At 34.6% G+C, this 18,388-nt stretch overlaps 4 protein-coding genes across 10 annotated transcripts; 2 read left to right on the top strand and 2 right to left on the bottom strand.

Annotated features, from left to right (window-relative positions):
- Window positions 1-5,513: 5,513 nt before the first annotated feature.
- LOC131623452 (uncharacterized) lies at window positions 5,514-6,288 on the top strand. Its single transcript, XM_058894459.1, has one exon. It carries the CDS (start codon window positions 5,623-5,625, stop codon window positions 6,034-6,036), a length of 414 nt encoding a protein of 137 aa, XP_058750442.1. The 5' UTR covers window positions 5,514-5,622; the 3' UTR covers window positions 6,037-6,288.
- Window positions 6,289-8,186: 1,898 nt separating this feature from the next.
- LOC131623458 (uncharacterized) lies at window positions 8,187-12,983 on the bottom strand. 7 transcript variants are annotated; one of them, XM_058894465.1, is made up of 8 exons: window positions 12,578-12,983; window positions 12,453-12,474; window positions 11,785-12,372; window positions 11,280-11,390; window positions 11,043-11,159; window positions 9,535-9,868; window positions 9,350-9,420; window positions 8,187-8,462 (listed from the first exon to the last, which is right to left on the bottom strand). In XM_058894465.1, exons 3-8 carry the CDS (start codon window positions 11,839-11,841, stop codon window positions 8,340-8,342), a joined length of 813 nt encoding a protein of 270 aa, XP_058750448.1. In that variant the 5' UTR covers window positions 11,842-12,372; window positions 12,453-12,474; window positions 12,578-12,983; the 3' UTR covers window positions 8,187-8,339. The 7 variants fall into 7 exon arrangements, 6 of the variants coding, with proteins under 6 accessions (XP_058750448.1, XP_058750446.1, XP_058750450.1 ...); XR_009290233.1 differs by lacking the exon at window positions 12,453-12,474 and adding an exon at window positions 8,596-8,817 and having other exon boundaries at window positions 8,332-8,462; window positions 12,578-12,981; XM_058894463.1 differs by having other exon boundaries at window positions 12,453-12,983.
- LOC131623441 (uncharacterized) lies at window positions 12,127-13,746 on the bottom strand. The gene is made up of 2 exons (XM_058894448.1): window positions 13,324-13,746; window positions 12,127-12,372 (listed from the first exon to the last, which is right to left on the bottom strand). Exons 1-2 carry the CDS (start codon window positions 13,744-13,746, stop codon window positions 12,127-12,129), a joined length of 669 nt encoding a protein of 222 aa, XP_058750431.1.
- Window positions 13,747-16,163: 2,417 nt separating this feature from the next.
- LOC131623451 (uncharacterized) lies at window positions 16,164-16,810 on the top strand. Its single transcript, XM_058894458.1, has one exon. It carries the CDS (start codon window positions 16,283-16,285, stop codon window positions 16,697-16,699), a length of 417 nt encoding a protein of 138 aa, XP_058750441.1. The 5' UTR covers window positions 16,164-16,282; the 3' UTR covers window positions 16,700-16,810.
- The last annotated feature ends 1,578 nt before the right edge of the window (window positions 16,811-18,388 follow it).

Genomic DNA, 18,388 nt, shown 5'->3' with positions numbered 1-18,388 from the left:
TAGATTCTAAAAACCGTAGTTCCGATAATGAAAATAACGATAGAACTTAAAAAGTAACTAGATCTGGAACATCTACTTTAGCTATAAGGGACGGTTCTTCTGACGTGATGGAGGCGGTTGATGCGGAGGCGTTGCAACGAGTAGTAAGTCGAGTCTCTTTGAGTGATACCATTGTTGATGATTATAGAAGTTAATTGTGATCGGGCTGGTTAATAAAAACGATTGTGGAGACGCATGGAAAGAAATCTAAGAAGTCTGAAGTGGAATTTGTTGGAATCAAGAAATCATTCTGACATATGGCGCCACTAATCCAATATTGAGCATGAAATTGGTAGTATGTGGGTAAATTCCCCCATAAAAGGTATCTGATACGGTGGTGGATGTCTCTGAAAGACAGAAAGGGGGTGTATCTACAAGGTTAAAACTCAAATGCACAAGCCATTGAAATTAGAGAGGAGGAACTTGCAAGTGTGCAATGAGTTGAACATTGGTGTGAGTGATGCAAAGGCATACTTATATATGAACGACTGTTAGAACCTCTCCCGATAAACTTAGTTTCATGTGCACTAAAAACTCATACATATAATCGTGAAAGACATGATTCAAACCTTAATATTAACATTAAACCTAACAATATTTGTTTCTGTTGGTGGAACTAGGATTTACGCGTACCCAAAAACTTTAATTTGATGAGCCACTACAACAAATAACCTCATTTCACCTCGGATGTGAAGTGAATATAATCTCAGTTAAACAAGCGAGGTAACGAAGGGCGACATGACAACTTGCCACTTTACCACTCGCTTTTTTAATAACTGAGGGGAAAATAGCACTGGTCATGGATTCGATCCCTAACAACTACATTTTTTGGATTTTCAAAACTGCGCTATTTTTTACCTCGATTTTTAACAATAACCGAGGGGTAAAGTCCTGTTAACAACAAAAATAAAATTAACCTATTTTTTTCGTTTTAATCTTCAAAGCATCAAATTTGTTGACAAATTCTAAATCTTCCCTATCATCAACAACAACCAAAACAAAATCAATAGAATCCTTAAACATTAAATCTCAACAATAACAACAACAACAACAACAAATAAACAAAATCAATAGAATTGTTAGATACTAAATTTCAACAACAACAACAACAATAGTAATCATTTTACTTGATACAACTACAACTAACATTAATAAGCTACTTTCATGTTCTCCTAACTAGAGAAAAGATTAAACATTAAGAAACCAACCTTGAAGTTTTTTCATGTTCCTGCTTTCATTATCATTGTTTTTAATATCTTAAGTTTAAATTTCAGCACTTTAAATCCAAGATGAATAGTTGTAGCATTCATGTTTTGATTGGCTAATGAGAGTTTCACGCGGATCACTAATATTTCACGTGCATTGATGAATTGACAATGTCTTGACCGTTGTTACTTTATAAATGAACGACAAATATTCATTACTTAATTTTTTCACCAAATTGGTCATAAATAAATAAATAAATACGCAACTTTACCCTTAATTTTCAGTAAAACTGAAGCAATTAAAAAAATTTAAAAAAGTTTAAAGAGAATATAATATAATTGTTTGGATTCGAAGGTGTGTTCTCTAGCTGGTTTTCAACAAAACCAAGATAATATGTCATAATATTTTTAAAAAAAAATTAAAAAAGTGATAAAAATAGTTGTTTGTATTCAAAGACGTGTTATCTAAATATTTTATCTCTCGGTTTTCAGCAAAACTAAGGTAATAAGTCATAAAAAAATTTAAAAAATTAAAGGTGTTAAAATGTAGTTACTGAAATTTGAATGCGTATTACTAAATATTTTACCCCCGATTTTTAGCTCAACCTAAAAAATATAATAAAATGTGACGTGTCTACTATTTAGGTGAAATTCCGTGTATTAATTATACTACTGAGCATAATATATTTTTCTTTTGAGGCGTATCAAAAAAAAAAAGATTTACATATAACACATATCATTATATATATTTTCACATATAACACATTGTTGCACTGACTGATATTCGAATTGCGCGCTGCTTATAGAACTCACCATGTGCGTAACGTTTTTCAGAAATCAATTCTTAAACATCATAAAGGCTTTAAAAGAAGTATGAAAGTAAATATCAACCTGCACAAATCTCCCTTTAGCTATTTGTCGTTTTCTTAACTTTTCTTTCTGTATTGCTTTGCTTTTCTTTCGCTTATAAACAAACATAAATTTTACAATATGATCATTCTTTGTCTTTTTTTCATGGAGTCGCACGTGATTCACATGATTCTCCAAAACCTACCGGATATGTGAAGATCGTTAATTCATATTTTATAAAGTAATTTATAGATTGCTAAAGATTACATGTTTTTATGGGTCAAAAAGATACTCTGGACATCCTTCTTACTAAATTCCATAACACCTCCACCAAACCATCCTTAATAATCTAACATGACAAAATAAACATAAAAAAAAAAATAAAGGAACATAAAGTACAAATTATTAACACAAGGTGCTTACAAAAAAAAAATTTATAATGTGAAAATTATAAATTGGAGAAAATATCATCGTCACTATTAAATATTAATTTAATGATAATATGATGTGAAAATTGTTATAACACATATTATTAATTTTAATCATTCAAATTTCATATATATCCATAATTTTTAAAGTAAATATTTGACTACTCTTACAACATTCTAACACAAGAGTGTAAAAATAGAAAAAAAAAGTTAAATATAAATAAAAAAATGTGTATTTTGTAATTGTTTAGGACCGACCATATGCATTTTTGTAATTATTTTGGACCGGTCAAACAATCTAATAACGAATGTCTAATCCAGAATACTCTCAGTGAGGAGTGACAAAATGGAAAACCCTCTTCATAGGACCCCGCATTAGATCGGGACTATTTGCCGATCATCGGTTGTTGGTTTTAATCGACTATCATATAAAAGCTCTTCTACGCATCTTAAGAGGTACTTTATTAATCACTCTTGCAAAGTTACTCCTCAATGACATCATTAGACATTTGAGTGTTAATCTTGTAGGTACACCCACTCCACCACATCAGAGGTCCATTTCACCGTACCAAAAGAGCTCTAGGTGTACACGTCACCAATCTTCTATTTCTTGCCAAAACAGCGGCGCCGTCTATGGGAATCATCCTTTGATTCCTGCAAATTTACACGAAAAATCAAGTAAATCTTACCTATTACGCCACTATAACTGTTATTTCTCCAGACCTAATCTTCGTCACTCTCCATGGGGAGTTGTAACTTCCAAGTCAGCTCTGATAGTTGCGCAATGTAATGTCGGCATTGTGGTTGAAGTCGTCACACCCACGGAGAAGGTACCATCTCCTCCTATAGAGGAAACTAATCCAAATCTTGTAACTTTTCCAACCATCTCATCTCCCCAGGCTAAATTCACGCCTCTTGTCGGCCAAGACATTTTCCTGATTTTTCTGAACTTCTAACCTTTCTAATAGTTATTTCAAGGCATACCTCACAGCGACCAAAATCGCAAACACAAACTCCCAAATAAAAAATGTTTCAGAGCCTCCAACAACTTTAAACCCACTATTGAAATGCAATGAGAAAATGAACTAATTAGTAGCATTTTAAATTTGTCACAACTACGTATACCTCATAGCTAAAAGACTCCTAAGAATAAAAAAAATCAACAAGTTGCTTTGTATTGGAGGTCACACATAGCGGGAGGTAACACCGCGTGATAACTTTAAACACACACCTCGGGCGGTTCTTGGCAACACTTCCTCACATAGCCAAGGGGTCCCCAAACCACTAGAGCACCTTATCCTTAGGCTCAACAATCTCCTCATCATGATTCCAAAGGTGGAGAGGCCATTCGCACGTCACATGAGCATCTCCGTCTTGAGAAATCTCCATCGCGCCACTCTTGTAGAAGACACAAACAAGGTATCAAAACGCATGCCCTCTCTAATGGCAAGAAGAACACATGCTCTAAACATGTCCTTGATAATAAGATTCCTTAATCTCTTGAAAAACTACCAAAGCTGGAGAGTTATGATGGGACCGAGAATACAGATGAGCATGTTGAAGGGCTTAACAAGCGATGATAGCCTAAAGAACAATATTTCCTCTCTCCAACCTTTTTATATTAGCAATAAATAACCCTATAAGATCAGCGACCAAAGATCGAGGAAAACAAACAATCATAATAATAGTCCAGATTTGGCCTCAACTTGATCTCCATATTCGAGCACTCTAAAAAAGTATCACCTTTCCCCTTAAAGCCTTAGGCTATGTAAAGAGGTTATAAACTACAAATATTTCAAATACAAGAAAAAAATTTAATGCGCGTGTTTCCGAGATCACCTACTCCCACTCAGCACATCTTCATTCCCTATTCCAAGGTGAGAATCCTCACTGGTGCGTTAAGGTGGGTAAGAAAATCGGTCTAGCAAATAGGATTCATAGCAATTACATTTTTTCTATATGTATACAGTTGGTTCATTTGTAGTCATTAGATCAAGATCAAATGGTTCTGATTTAATATAAAATTTAACTTTGTTAAAAATTAAAATACTCACAATTTTTTTTTTTTTTTTGGTTTATAACCACCGGTTTAGTCCGGTTCGGGGGAACAGCTCTGGCATCAAGTGGGTCAAGCCCCCTCCCGATCGCAGTTGCGGGGGATCGAACCGTGGTTCTCCCTACCAAGTCCAGCGCCAATCACCACTGGACCAACTAACGATTGGTAAATACTCACAATTTAAATCTGAATTATCCTACCAAAATCCAACAATCACAAATGCATTGAATGCGTAAATGTGTCAAAAATTGACCCAAGGATATAATGGTGTCCCGATCTCGAAAATTTCACCACACTCCTAACTTCATACTCCTTCCGTCCCACAATGAGTGACCCAACACACAATTTCACATAATTTAAGGAAAGTGTATAAAAGTAAGAGAGATGATATTGTATAGTACCCTTATCATATATTGGAAATAGTGAAATTTTTATTAATTAGAGGGTATAATTGAAAAAAGTGCATTGAAAATTAAAATAAATCATTCATTTTATGATATTATTTTATTTCAAATAAATCACTTATTGTAGGACGGAGGATTTACATAATTTAAAGAGTAATGACTTATGTCAAGGTTCCACTTTAATAAATATGATTATATGTGCATTCACATTCCCCTGCTAGTAGTAATAGTAAGTACCATGGTAGTATTAATCAGGTGCTATTAATTACTTCTTCCTTAAGTTCACACACATTGGCAACAAAGATCGTACACGGTTACGTCATTTTATATGGTCAACAAAATGAAACCCTCACAAACACCCTTTACGGCTGCCATGCACACCAATCACTCTAATAATACGCTAATCATATACTATTATTAAATTGACCAATTGCTATTAACAACATTATTGTCAAATTTCGCTTTCATCACCATTTTTCACATTATCACCCCTATATATACATGTATATATTTATATCAAAATAAACTTCTCTCACTTCAAAAAAATTTCGTCATTCTTCTCAGGATCCAATACATATATTTAAGATCCGGTAAAATAATCTTCATCCAAATAATCGGTTAATCATTTTGTGTAAGAAAATATGGGAAACTGTTGCAAAGCAGCTTCATCAATGGAGTGGGGTGGAGAAGACTGGGAATCTTTGAAGCAGCTAAAGCCATGTTCATCATCATCAAGTAAGGTATTTGACGAAGCTGCTTATCTTGATCATCATAAGAATAAGGAGACTGATGTATTAGGAAAGCTTAGAGCTTCTTGTGATGCAAATGGTAAAGTCACGTTGAAGATTTCAAAGTGCGAATTAGCTCAATTATTGGGAGCTATACAACAGAATAGTAATCAGCGGACTCAGAAGCAGAGGAAGAAAACGAAGGAATCAGCTTCAGCAGAAGAAGTTCTGTTTCGGTTAATAAAAGCTAGAGAGCATGAAACTGCAAATAAGCATCACTGCAGTAGTCACTGGAAACCGCTGTTAGACACTATTTCAGAATGTTAATTACTATAGCTATGTTTATTGTTTAGCTATTCCTATAGGCTATAGCCATGAACACTTTAGTTCCTTCTGTAATCTCCTCTATAATTATCTAAGTCAACAGATAATTAGTTTTTATAACAAATTTCATTGAATTATTTTTTTTTTATGCTCAATTGTGTTGACCTACCATTAGCAAGATGTTTCAAATGCAAAATTTTCTTATTATTATTGGTTATATACCGGTAGAAGTTAAAGATTGGCTGGTTTAGAAAACAGGGTTTGATGGGAGAAGTATGCTAGGGCGTTATCTTAATGTCAGGTGGATTAGGAGTTAAAGACGGATGATAAGACTTCCTCTTTTTGGGCTAAGTATGCTAGGGCGTTATCTTAATGTCGGTGGATTAGGAGTTAAAGACGGACGATAAGACTTCCTCTTTTTGGACTAAGTATGCTAGGGCGTTATCTTAATGTCGGTGGATTAGGAGTTAAAGACGGATGATAAGACTTCCTCTTTTTGGACTAAGTATGCTAGGGCGTTATCTTAATGTCGGTGGATTAGGAGTTAAAGACGGATGATAAGACTTCCTCTTTTTGGGCTAGTACCCGCCCCGCCCTAGAAAAGTTGCCCTATGAGCAACTCCAATTGTTTAATTTATTTTTGGGTCTTTTGTGAGACTCATTAAACCACATCTTGAAGCAACTCACTCAATTTTCACTCTAATAATGTAACTATTAAGAACTCATATTAGGTCTCACATCCTTACTTTATATATTAATATTTTATTCATATTAAATTTTATTTAATTTTAAATTAATATAAAATAAATAAAATTAAAATTGAACATAAAATTTAAAATGGTAATTAAAATTAATCTCAAATACATGACATATAATTAAAAATAATAAAAATAAATAACATAACAGAATTACTCAAATTTAATTTTCATCATTCTCTTGTCCAAAATGTTCCTAAATATGCTCGACTAGATCTCCTTGAAGTTGACGATGAACTTGTTTTTCACGAAGACTTACTCTTCTTTGTAGTCTTGTTGCAAGATTCGGATGAAGACCGTTAAATGTTTTAGTTGTTGAGTAAGTGTTATCTACATTATCATAAGAGTAATCAAAATCACCTCCATATGTGTGTCGTTCATCTTCAATAATCATGTTGTGCAATATGATGCAAGCATATATGGTATGCTTCAGAGTTTCCATATGTCAGGCACGCGCTGGGCCACATATAATTGCAAATTGAGATTGGAGCACTCCAAATGCCCGCTCCACATCCTTTCTAGCTAATTCTTGATGTTGAGCAAATAGTTTTCTCTTTTCTCCTTGCGTCATTGAAATGGTCTTGACAAATGTAGTCCACTCATGATATATACCATATGCTAAATAATACCCCATATTATATGATGTTCCATTGATTGTATAGTTCATAGTGGGAGCATGTCCTTCCAAAATATCGTTAAACACATTGGATTGGTTTAACACATTAATGTCATTGTTTGAACCTGCAATACCAAAAAATGCATGCCAAATTCATAAGTCTAGTGATGTCACTGCTTCAAGCATGATCGTGGGCTTACCATGATCACCTCGACAAAATTGTCATTTTCATGCAACAGGACAATTTTTCCGTTCCCAATGCATACAATCAATGGAACCCAACATACACTACGCCAAACAAGACCTTAGACAGTGCTTTTTTTGGCTTTAGACAGCGCTTTAAAGCGCTGTCTATTCCAGCGCTGCTGTAGGTAAAGACAGCGCTTTTTATTTTAAAGTGAAAGCGCTGCTAAAGGCCCCCTAAGCCAGCGCTTTTAGTTTACAAGCGCTGCTAAAGGCCCCTCTAAGCCAGCGCTTTTAGTTTAAAAGCGCTGCTAAAGGCCCCCCTAAGCCAGCGCTTTTAGTTTAGAAGCGCTGCTAAAGACCCCCCTAAGGCAGCGCTTTTAGTAAACCAAAAATTAAAAAAAAAGCTTCTTTAGGCAGCGCTTTTAGTGTAGAGCGCTATCTAAGCTATACAATTTTTTTTATATAATTTACTTAAAATAGCACTTTTTTAATTATATATTTTATATGCACCTATTTTTTACACAAAATAATAATAATAATAATAATAATAATAATAATAATAATATCATTGTTTGGAAATATGATACAAATGAAAATTCAAAACCACCTCAGTAAAAAAATTAATGATGAAATGATAATATACAATCAACAGTTAACCTATTTACATTCTTTGATAATATACAATCAACTGTTAACCTATTTACATTCTTCCTAACATAGTATATTCTACCGATACAACACCGACTAACTTAGCGCCGAATGATAATGTCATTCATACCGTAAGCAAGTGCTTCATTATCGTCAGGTCCTCCGAAGAATATTCGAATCTCATACCAAAGCTTATAACCACAACTTGACAACCATCGGTTAACCTGCATAATTTAGTGCACATCAGTACTGGAGTTAACATCCTAAAGAAGAGAGATGAGTTAAATAACTGGAAAGACATAACCAGCTGTCCAACTTGTGTCTTCCAAACTTAACAGCAATGTTGTTTGTTCTTACCAAATTCCATAGCTCCTATCCTAAATTTCCCCTTCCATCTCTTCAATTTCAATTTCTCTCATACTGCCCGAAATTGAAAAGAATGGGCTATGTGTACAGGGAACTCTTTGAACATGCTTCTGGGGTCGGTAGTTCGCAAAAGAGAAGTGTCAAAGATAAGGCAACTCAAGCAGTATAGAATATGGATTGTTTTTTCTTCGCCGGGACATGGCACACACACCACTTAGGTAACACATGGCAAAATAAAAGGTTACCTCCACAATCATCAATGGTAATATTAATGGTCCAAAAATATTTATCACAGACCAATGCAGTCACATAAAACAACAAATTGGGCATGATTTATATATTTAAGATTAAGATAAAATACAATCTAAAACAAGTCTACAGCAACATGTACTAATTGTCATTAGGCAAATATCATACAATTTTTACAGATATAAAAGGTCCAACTCAATCATGGTCATTGAACATGTTGCAGTGCAGGGTAACAAATAATTTGGGCTCTGTTTATGTACATACTTACTAAATTCACTAAAGTTGAAATATTTAAATATGAATCTTTAGGTCTTCATCTTACAATTCCAATATTATGACTGTAGTAACTATGACATATTTGAAAACAGAGAATCCAAATCCTTAACTAACAAATTTGAAAGAAACACAAGAACCATAGGCTATAGCCTAATGTCGACTGTAAACTAAATAGGAAACATGTTTAATTGAGCACTTTAGAGGAACTAAAGAAGAATACCAGATGCCCGAGAAGAAGTATGGGAATAATGAACGTGAGAGCTCCAGCTTCTAGCTTGCCGTAGCAGAGTCCTGTTTAAAGAATACAAGAAAAATATCAAGACAATTGATACTTATTTTTTTCTTCTCTATCCCACTAATACGAAATGGTAAAATAAAAAGTATATCCATCTAATTGAACATCACCTTCCTTGAAAACAAGTCCTGTCAAAGCAGCGAAAAGAGGACCAACAAGCCAGACAGCTGAGGGGTTATCAACAACATATTGTATTAGAGTTTTATTAGTCGGTTGAGCAAGATAGATGTAGGTTGCAGCTGATCCAAGAACCCCGAGGCCCCATAATGCTTGTAGAGTGCGCTTGATTTCAGTCACATAGATATGAATCAAGAATAATGATAAACCCAATCCACCTGAACCAATGACATAAAAGAAATCTTGGTTATCGGGCAAATAGGCAGCCGATGCGGCAATGACAAACGATGCGGCGGCTGTCACCAATCCTGATCTGTACGAAATAACCTGCCACGGACATAGCTAATGTTATATGCATAGCATAAGCCAAAAGCTTTCAAGCTGCAATTGTATATGTAACATACATAGACTACAATGTTTGTTGCTGCTGTGTTTTCCACTATACAACAAAATTATTTGAGAATTTTGAAATATGGGGTTGAATTAAAAAGCGTGTAATTGAGTCTGGAAGTTGCAAATAATTTGTAATTGGGTCCCTACCCTACATTCGAGGAACTAGTTACAAACGACTAAAACACTTAAAAGTTCATGAATCAGATAGAAAACTACTTTTATATTAGAAGATTATAGAATAAAAATAAAACAATTGTTATTCCATATGGGTAAAGGAACTAAAATGATGGTAATATAAGTGTTGAGTGTGATGAAACTAATCTAACACTTGATAAGGTAACAATTTCATAAGTTTATAATAGTAACAGTTTTTTTTTTAACTTAGTATCCGGGGCCTTAGTTTTTTTTTTAACAATTCTCTAATTCCTCTATTTATTCTACTGCAAAGAGCTGCTTTGGGGATAGGTAAGGCCTTGGTATCGAACACTTGGGGCAAATTGGCTTTCTAGTTGAAAATAGCAGAACCATTGCTGAAGTTTCTATTAATATTATAACCCCTTGCCATAAGCATTCCTTGTGAGCACTTCACTTTGCGTTTGAATTCACAAGTATTTTTTATAATAATTATTGATAATCTTAATGCTTTAAACAGGCATACAATAGAAGAAAAGTCCTAGTTAAATTAGGTTAGTAACTACTTTTCCCTAAATTTACTATCATTTAAATTTAAATGATAATAATCCTTTTTAATAGGAAAATTCTGTTCTAACTCCTAAATCTTATGCTAAAAGTATTGAAATTCAAAGTTAAAAATTTTGTTATGCTAACTTATTAAAAGTAAATTAAATAATAAATCCTAATCATCATAATGAATCCTAATCATCATAATTAATCCTATTCAGCAAAATTAAATGTCCATATTACTATCCTCTTTTCTGTTATAGATTTTCCCTCTACCATGTCATCTTAACATGAACACAGGATTAGATGATTGACAACATCATTTAAATCAATCACATTTCACAAACTAAATTTCCTTAGAAACGAAGAAGTATCAAGGATATTTAGTGTCCATTTATGACAAGTATGATAACAAAATTGACCTTACCTTGGCATCATGATACTGAAGGAGGTTTGTCAAAAGAGGAACAGCTTCCATCACAAAGTCAGCCGCATCAGAAGGAAGCTTCTTGCACATATTAGCAGCAGTCGACAATGCCACCCTCTGAAGCATATAATTATGTCAGTGTAGATTTACTGAATAAGGTTAGTAATTGCAAAATGGATTGTTGCAGCTGAAAATAATAACCATCCTCTAGATATAGGGATTTCATTGATGAGCTACCTGAACTCCCGTAGAGAAGAAGTCCAAATAAGAAAGTACAGCCATCAGAGCACCAGCTCGAAGACAAGCAGTTGGGTGCTCCTGAGAAATATTCTTTAATGCTTGAAGAGACTGTAAATATCAATAATCACATGGATTAGAGTCTAAGACCAAGCAAGCAGAGAAAACCATAAGGTATGCCAAGTAATTAACTTTCAAGGAAGATTAATCATTATTAAACTCATTTACTAGCAAAACAAATGCACACTCTTTGACAACAAAAACTAACACAGTAAAATAAAAAACAAATTAAGAACAAAAGTTGATTGATTGGGAAACTAACAACCTGCTCGGCCAAGTCCATATACTCTATAGTAAGCAATCTTGCACAGAAGATTGGCACCGCACCATAATGCAAAACAGCGGTACAATGCCGCACTTATAATTTATAACATGCTCATGATACAATAGTTTCGGCGTCATCAATGGAGTATGTGAAGGTCAAAATCAAATAAGTCAAACTAACCCAGCGAATTTCCTCAGGTTTATAAGTTGATCTCCACTTGAGTGATTCCTCCAGCATTTTCTTGGCTTTATCAGCATTCCAATTTCGAGCTTCTAAATATCTCCGTAAACATGTGGAAAGACATTAAGATGAAAAATCGGTATAGCTATAAATTTTCTAATGTTAATATGTTACATTGAAACCATTGTTAATATAGCTATAACAAATGATCTTCTTCAAAGTTGAAAATGAAACTGAACAATTGAAGAAGGCAATGGATTGTATATACACTCTTCACAAGAACAATATACCAGATACAAATCATTCAAAAACCTCACACCAACAACAACAATAAGAACTAATCTATTGATGCAATTTTTGGAACCCTCTTGAACCTCTAGACTGGTAAAGCTCCAGCCTACTCTTGGACTCCTGCAATAACATCGTGACGGTTTCATCTTGAGTCACGTTAAGTTGCTTGGATGCCCATTCAAGAACTCCAAGAACCTCAACTCGAGCAAGTTCTTCACTGTCTGGCACGTGCAATGCAATATAGGATAGCAGAACCAAGGCTGAATATTGAACGGGCGGCTCCCCAAGATACACAAGCTGAACCAAGTACAAGAGTTTAGAAGATGAGTACAAATTACGAGACAGTATTATCCAAATGAAAGTGTTGAAACTATTACCGATACGATTTTGATTTCAAATCTGACATGAGACGAAGATTGAGTCAAGACAGAGATATGAAATCGCTACAGAGGTAAGCGACGATCTAAAACGAACGATGACGAAAGGAAGATTGAGTCAAAACCTGATTTCGTGGCGGATCGGAGCGGAGTTGAGGACAAAGCCGTGCGTTGAAGTCGCGCCGTTCTAAGAGCTTCACTGTTAAGACGGAGCTTCACGGTTGAGATGAGGTGAACAGAGATGCGATCGAGATCGAAACAGAGATAACATCGGAGGAGAATCTGAGATGATGCGCCATTGGTGCATCGAGGTTGAAGGTTGAAACACGAAGCCGTAGTTTGAAAGGAAGATGGAGGTCGCAACATCACAAACAGAGTGTGGCGATTAGCGGAGAAGAAGAAACTAGACGGAGGGAGTTCGCCGCACCGTTTTGATAAGAAGGAGAAGATGATTTCGTGTGAAGCTAAGGACAACTTCAACCCTATCCTTTTGGTCATCAACGTCCTTGTTTTGTTAATTTCCCTTTTGTTTCAGTTTTGTTTTGTTTTTACTGATAATTAGTAAATGATTTAAATATTAAAAAAATCTTAGACTGCTGGCTAATATAGGCCTTAGACAGCGTTTTTGGAATTATTTTTTTTTTTAAATTATCTGATTTAAGACAGCGCTTCTTGGAAAAAGTGCTGTCTAAGGTAGACCTTTTCAAAAACGCTATCTAAGGTATGTCTTGTAACAGCGCTTTTCAAAAGCGCTGTCTAAAGTAGGTCTTTTAGTTTATTTTTTATTTTACTTATAGCAGCGCTTTTGTATAAAAGCGCTCTCTAAGGTGCGCTGTCTAAGGTGCTTTCTCAAATACTCTGCCTCAAATACAACATTCACACCCCGAACGAATCTTTCTAAGCATTCAATTGAAGTGCTTTCACCGATTCGAACATATTCGTCTACACTATCAGCGGGAGACCCATATGCCAACATACGAATAGTACATGTGCATTTCTGCAATGGTGAAAGACCCATTTTACCAGTTGCATCAACCCTCATTTGGAAATATTCATCATGATTTCCAAGGACGACTACAATTCGAAGAAACACATGCCTATGCATTCTGAACCTTCTTCGAAATTGAACATCTATATATACTGGATTTTTCGAGAAGTAGTCATTAAATAAATGATTGTGCCATTCTTCACGACTTTGATCTATCACTGTTCTTCTCTTTTCCCTAGAGGAACTTCCATATTGATGTTCCTTCTTGAGCATTGACTTTAGTAGCTCTTCATCAGTGTTATCCATACATTATTATTCAATCAAGTCCTAAAAGAGATCATCTGAATCCATTAAAGAGAGTGAAGAGAAGAATGAGAAATTAATGAGAGAAGAATGAGAAAATAATGAGAGTAGAATGAGAAAATAATGAGAAGAATGGTCATTTATATAGTGATATATGAATAACGGCTAGTATGAATAACTGCTAGTATGAATAACGGCTAGTTTGAATAACGACTAGTTTTGTTAACGACTAGTTTTGTTAACGACTAGTTTTGTTAACGACTAGTTTGAATAACGGCTAGTTTGAATAAAAACATAATATTTATTATAAATTAAATTGGTACTAATGACCATTTTACATAGGTGTTGATACATAACAAGTACTAAAACTTTTCATCATGACTAAAGTCCATATTTTTTTCCAACTTATTACAATATTTTTCATGTATATCTCGTTGACTATCATTCATCATAGAAGTGTCTTTCGAGAGTAATTGCATTTCCTTAAACCCCATCTCGCCCTCCTTACATTGAGTTAGTCTTTCCATTGCTGCTAATCTTTTATTCCATGTATCTTGCACAACATTAGAAGGTGATTCAGATGCATTCAAATGTATTTTCCTTTGCCTTACTCTTTCTTTTTGCTGCTTGTTGTCCCATTGGACGCTCCATTGGTGATGATGAGTTAAACTCATAACTTGAAGGTGTTTCGAGGTTAGACGATGATGAGTGTGCCCCACTAGTAGAATTTTGTTCTTTTTGAAGAATTTTCGGTCGATGCTCCCATCCATTTAGGTTCATCCTTTAACAATCGTCATGTAGGGGTGTGCAAAAAAACTGGTTACCCATAACCAAATACTAAAATTTGGATTTGGTGACCCATTTTATTAATGTTGGTAAACCGGTACCCATAAGTTTGGTTATTGGGTACCCACTTTTGTTTTCCATTGAATTTTTATGCTTTCTTAGAAAAATAAGCTTTGCATATTTCCATAAATATTGAAACACTGATTAACACTTCATTTTAAATAAATCTAATAAAAAAGATGTTTAATTATAGTAAAAGAAATAATTGTATAAATATTCACAAAATTGGTATCGCTTTAAAAATATTCAAACTGTAGTACAGATTGACAATAAATCATGGGGGAAAAAAATATAAACCGCATTTTTCTCTGGGCGACGGAAGGTTAATCCCTTTTTAGAGTGTGAAATGGTTGTCGGAGGGAATTTTAAAGGTGTTATTTCCTGCTCTTTACGCTGTCAGTATGGAAAAGGGAGGTTTTGTAGAGAGCATGGGTGTGTGGAGTAGCTCTGGATGGGGGTGGGGTAATTTCAGAATCGTTTCTACCAATCTGGTCCTTCAGCAAGATTTGTTGTTGTTACGAAATTTGTTGCTGATTGTGGTGCCCTCTCATTGTGATTCGGATTCCATTGTTTGGCTGAAGGATAAACAGGAGGGATATACAACTAAGAGCGGCTATAAGGAGCTATTTGGCCTTCGTTAGTTTTCGACAGTTCCGGTATTGATCAAGGATAGTTTGCTGGAGGTTTGGAAGTCGAAAGTTCCTTTTAAAACTAAGGCCTTCGGGTGGAGATGTATAATGGATAGATTACCTTCTAAAGTGTCGTTGGTGTATCGAGTTGTTAACGTGGATATAAGCTGCGTGTTGTGTACAGAGGTAGATGAAGATTTGTTCCATTTGTTTTTTGGCTGCGGTTTCATAAGATTTACATGGCAGGAGGTTAGTAGTTGGTTAGGAATGCAATGTAGAATAGGAACTGATATTTTAGGTTGTTTGGCTTGCTGGAAACAAGAATGCAGCAAGGTCGGGGTTCTGAAAGACAAATCGACGGGTATTTGCCTAACGGTGATTTGGTGTATTTGGAGGTATATAAACGATATAGTTTTCAATGGTATTAAACCGTGCAGTTCGGATTTGGGGTGGAATATTAACTTGAAGGTTTGGAAGTGGTTCTGCTTAAGTAATATTTTTTTATCCAAATTTAACTTTTATGATTTTTGTAAAAATCTGGTGGGAAGCCTAGGATAAGTTTCAATTGGTGAAAAATTTTATTTTCAAGCTTAATTTCTCATCTTTTGTAAGCGGGTTCGAATACCCCTAATACTCGCTTTTATTGAATCTTCCTTATAAAAAAAATTAATTACTTCATCCTTAAGTTCACACACATTGGCAACAAAGATCGTACACGGTTAAGTCATTTTATGTGGTCAACAAAATGAAACCCTCACAAACACCCTTTACGGCTGCCATGCACACCAATCACTCTAATAATACACTAATCATATACTATTAATTAATTGACCAATTGCTATTAAAAACATTATTGTCAAATTTCGCTTTCATCTCATTTTTTCCATTATCACCCCTATATATACATGTATATATTTATATCAAATTAAACTTCTCTCACTTCAAAAAAATTCGACATTCTTCTCAGGATCCAATACATATATTTAAGATCCGGTAAAATATTCTTCATCCAAATAATCTGTTAATAATTATATTTCAAACAAATTATTCTTGTGTAAGAAAATATGGGAAACTGTTGCAAAGCAGCTTCATCAATGGAGTGGGGTGGAGAGGACTGGGAATCTTTGAAGCAGCCAAAGCCATGTTCATCATCCTCATCAAGTAAGGTGTTTGACGAAGCTGCTTATCTTGATCATCGTCACAATAAGCAGAACGATGTATTAGAAAAGCTTAGAGCTTCTTGTGATGCAAATGGTAAAGTCACGTTGAAGATTTCAAAGTGCGAATTAGCTCAATTATTGGGAGCGATACAACAGAGTAGTAATCAACAGCCGCAGAAGCAGATGAACAAGAAGAAGGAATTAGGTTCAGCAGAACAAGTTCTGTTTCGGTTGATAAAAGCTAGAGACCATGAAATTGCAAATAAACATCACTGCAGTAGTCACTGGAGACCGATGCTAGACACTATTCCTGAATGTTAATTACTATAATTATGTTTATTGTTTAGCTATAGCCATGAACATTTTGGTTCCTTGTGTAATCTCCTCTTTAATTATCTAAGTGAAGATGCATATATTTGATCGTTGGAAATAAATGTGATATTTAATCTTTTTATCAAAATTTTCATTGAATTTTTTCTTTTATGCTCGCGTAAAAAAAATCTAAGGTAAGGGTTTATTTCTCTAATTGGACTTTGTGGCAATCCAAGAAGCTAAACTTTGAGAGATATCAATCCCCCTAGTTTATTATTTATGGGGAACTCTTTTTATGAGCGGAGCTTTACTTCGAAAGTTGCTAATAGTAGAGGTCTTCGAAAGTTGAATAGGAGAGTTGTTGGAGGCAACTCGGGAGGGGGTCAACGAGGGAGCACTTTATACTTAGGATATACTTTGTGAGGGACACACCACTTGTCTACCTAAAACTTTAAGGTGATTGGTGTGTAGGTTCTCTCACTTATAAAGTGTTCATTCTTTCCTTTTCTAACCAATGTGAGACTTCTTCCTCACACTTGATTCTCAACAAGAGTGCCTTAAGTCTCACGTGTGATGTCTTATATATGAATGAGGGTTATGGACGTTCTCTGCCATTTCAACATAGAATATGGGAGACCGTCATTTGATATTTAACAGTAAGCATCAAGCCTTATGATGGATCCAATAGGGAGCTCTAGAGATGAGTTACACTATACCTTCGTTGCTTTAATAGAGTGGCAAAGACTAATGATTAGATTTCCTCTTTTTAGACCAATATATAAAGGTTACTTCTCCTTAAGGCACGCTTCCACTCTTTGTGCAAATTGTAAGTCTTTATTCTATTAGTAATCTTGATTGCTTTCCCATGAGCTCCAGTCATTCATGTTTTATTTATCTTTCTTTTCATCTTTAGAACCTATATTTTATCGACTAATTGCACCTAGAATTGTTCATTGCTTTAATCGTTTTTTCAAGCTTAAATTTTATCTAGTACTATTTATCGCTTTGTTTACTGCTTGTTATTTTTTCCCTTCCTTGTTATAGTCATGGTCAATATGGGGGACACCCTGCAAATGTTCTTAACATCTCTAGTCTGGGAGACAAATGCATCCGGCCTGTCAAACATATTCGTTTTACTTGTACTTTTCACAGGAGTGGGTCAAAGTTATAAGTTGTCACTCTTTAATATTGAGATTGTAATCCCTTGTGTCGAAGCAGTATTTTGCTCGACAAAACAAGGGTGTATCTAAATAGTTTAATTTATGTCGAGTTGTATTAAATGTCGAAGTGTCGAAGCAGATTGCTTCACACAAGATTTCGACTTAGACCAAAATATGTACTTTAGGCTTTTGTAGTTTTAGACTTTGGCATATAGAGAAAGTTAATCTAAAACTATAAATAGAGGGAGTAACTCCTATTTTAAATGTATTGTATTCACAAAATTTTGCAGTTGCAAAATGAATAAGATTTTTCACGGTTTGTGAGCAGAGAGTTACTCTACATAAATTGTCATCTTCTTCCTTTATTTTGTCAAACCTTAATTTTCTTTCTTCCTCAATTTTTCTTTTCTCCATTGTCATTAATCTTATTTATCAAAATTGATAGAAATTCTCCATAAATTTAAATGGATTCCCAACATCTAATATGTCCGTCTATCTCCTGAAGTTGTTTCATAGCGGGAATTGCGTTTATTAAACA

Source organism: Vicia villosa, unplaced genomic scaffold (assembly GCF_029867415.1).
Source record: "Vicia villosa cultivar HV-30 ecotype Madison, WI unplaced genomic scaffold, Vvil1.0 ctg.000067F_1_1_3, whole genome shotgun sequence".
NCBI classification, from domain to species: Eukaryota; Viridiplantae; Streptophyta; class Magnoliopsida; order Fabales; family Fabaceae; genus Vicia; species Vicia villosa.
The sequence above is the reverse complement of the archived record's forward strand: the minus strand, read 5'-3'. Positions and strand labels throughout refer to the sequence as shown.

Bases quoted from the DNA above. Each gene is read 5' to 3' on its own strand.
- LOC131623452 (XM_058894459.1), top strand. From the start codon at position 5,623: ATGGGAAACTGTTGCAAAGCAGCTTCATCAATGGAGTGGGGTGGAGAA.
- LOC131623458 (XM_058894463.1), bottom strand. From the start codon at position 11,841: ATGCTGGAGGAATCACTCAAGTGGAGATCAACTTATAAACCTGAGGAA. The intron at 11,160-11,279 runs GTAGCTCATCAA...TATATGCTTCAG, and splicing joins TCTTCTCTACGGGAGTTCAG to AGGGTGGCATTGTCGACTGC. The intron at 9,421-9,534 runs GTGATGTTCAAT...TTCTTTAAACAG, and splicing joins AGGACTTGTTTTCAAGGAAG to GACTCTGCTACGGCAAGCTA.
- LOC131623441 (XM_058894448.1), bottom strand. From the start codon at position 13,746: ATGGATAACACTGATGAAGAGCTACTAAAGTCAATGCTCAAGAAGGAA. The intron at 12,373-13,323 runs GTATTTGAGGCA...TACTTGGTTCAG, and splicing joins TCGTTCGGGGTGTGAATGTT to CTTGTGTATCTTGGGGAGCC.
- LOC131623451 (XM_058894458.1), top strand. From the start codon at position 16,283: ATGGGAAACTGTTGCAAAGCAGCTTCATCAATGGAGTGGGGTGGAGAG.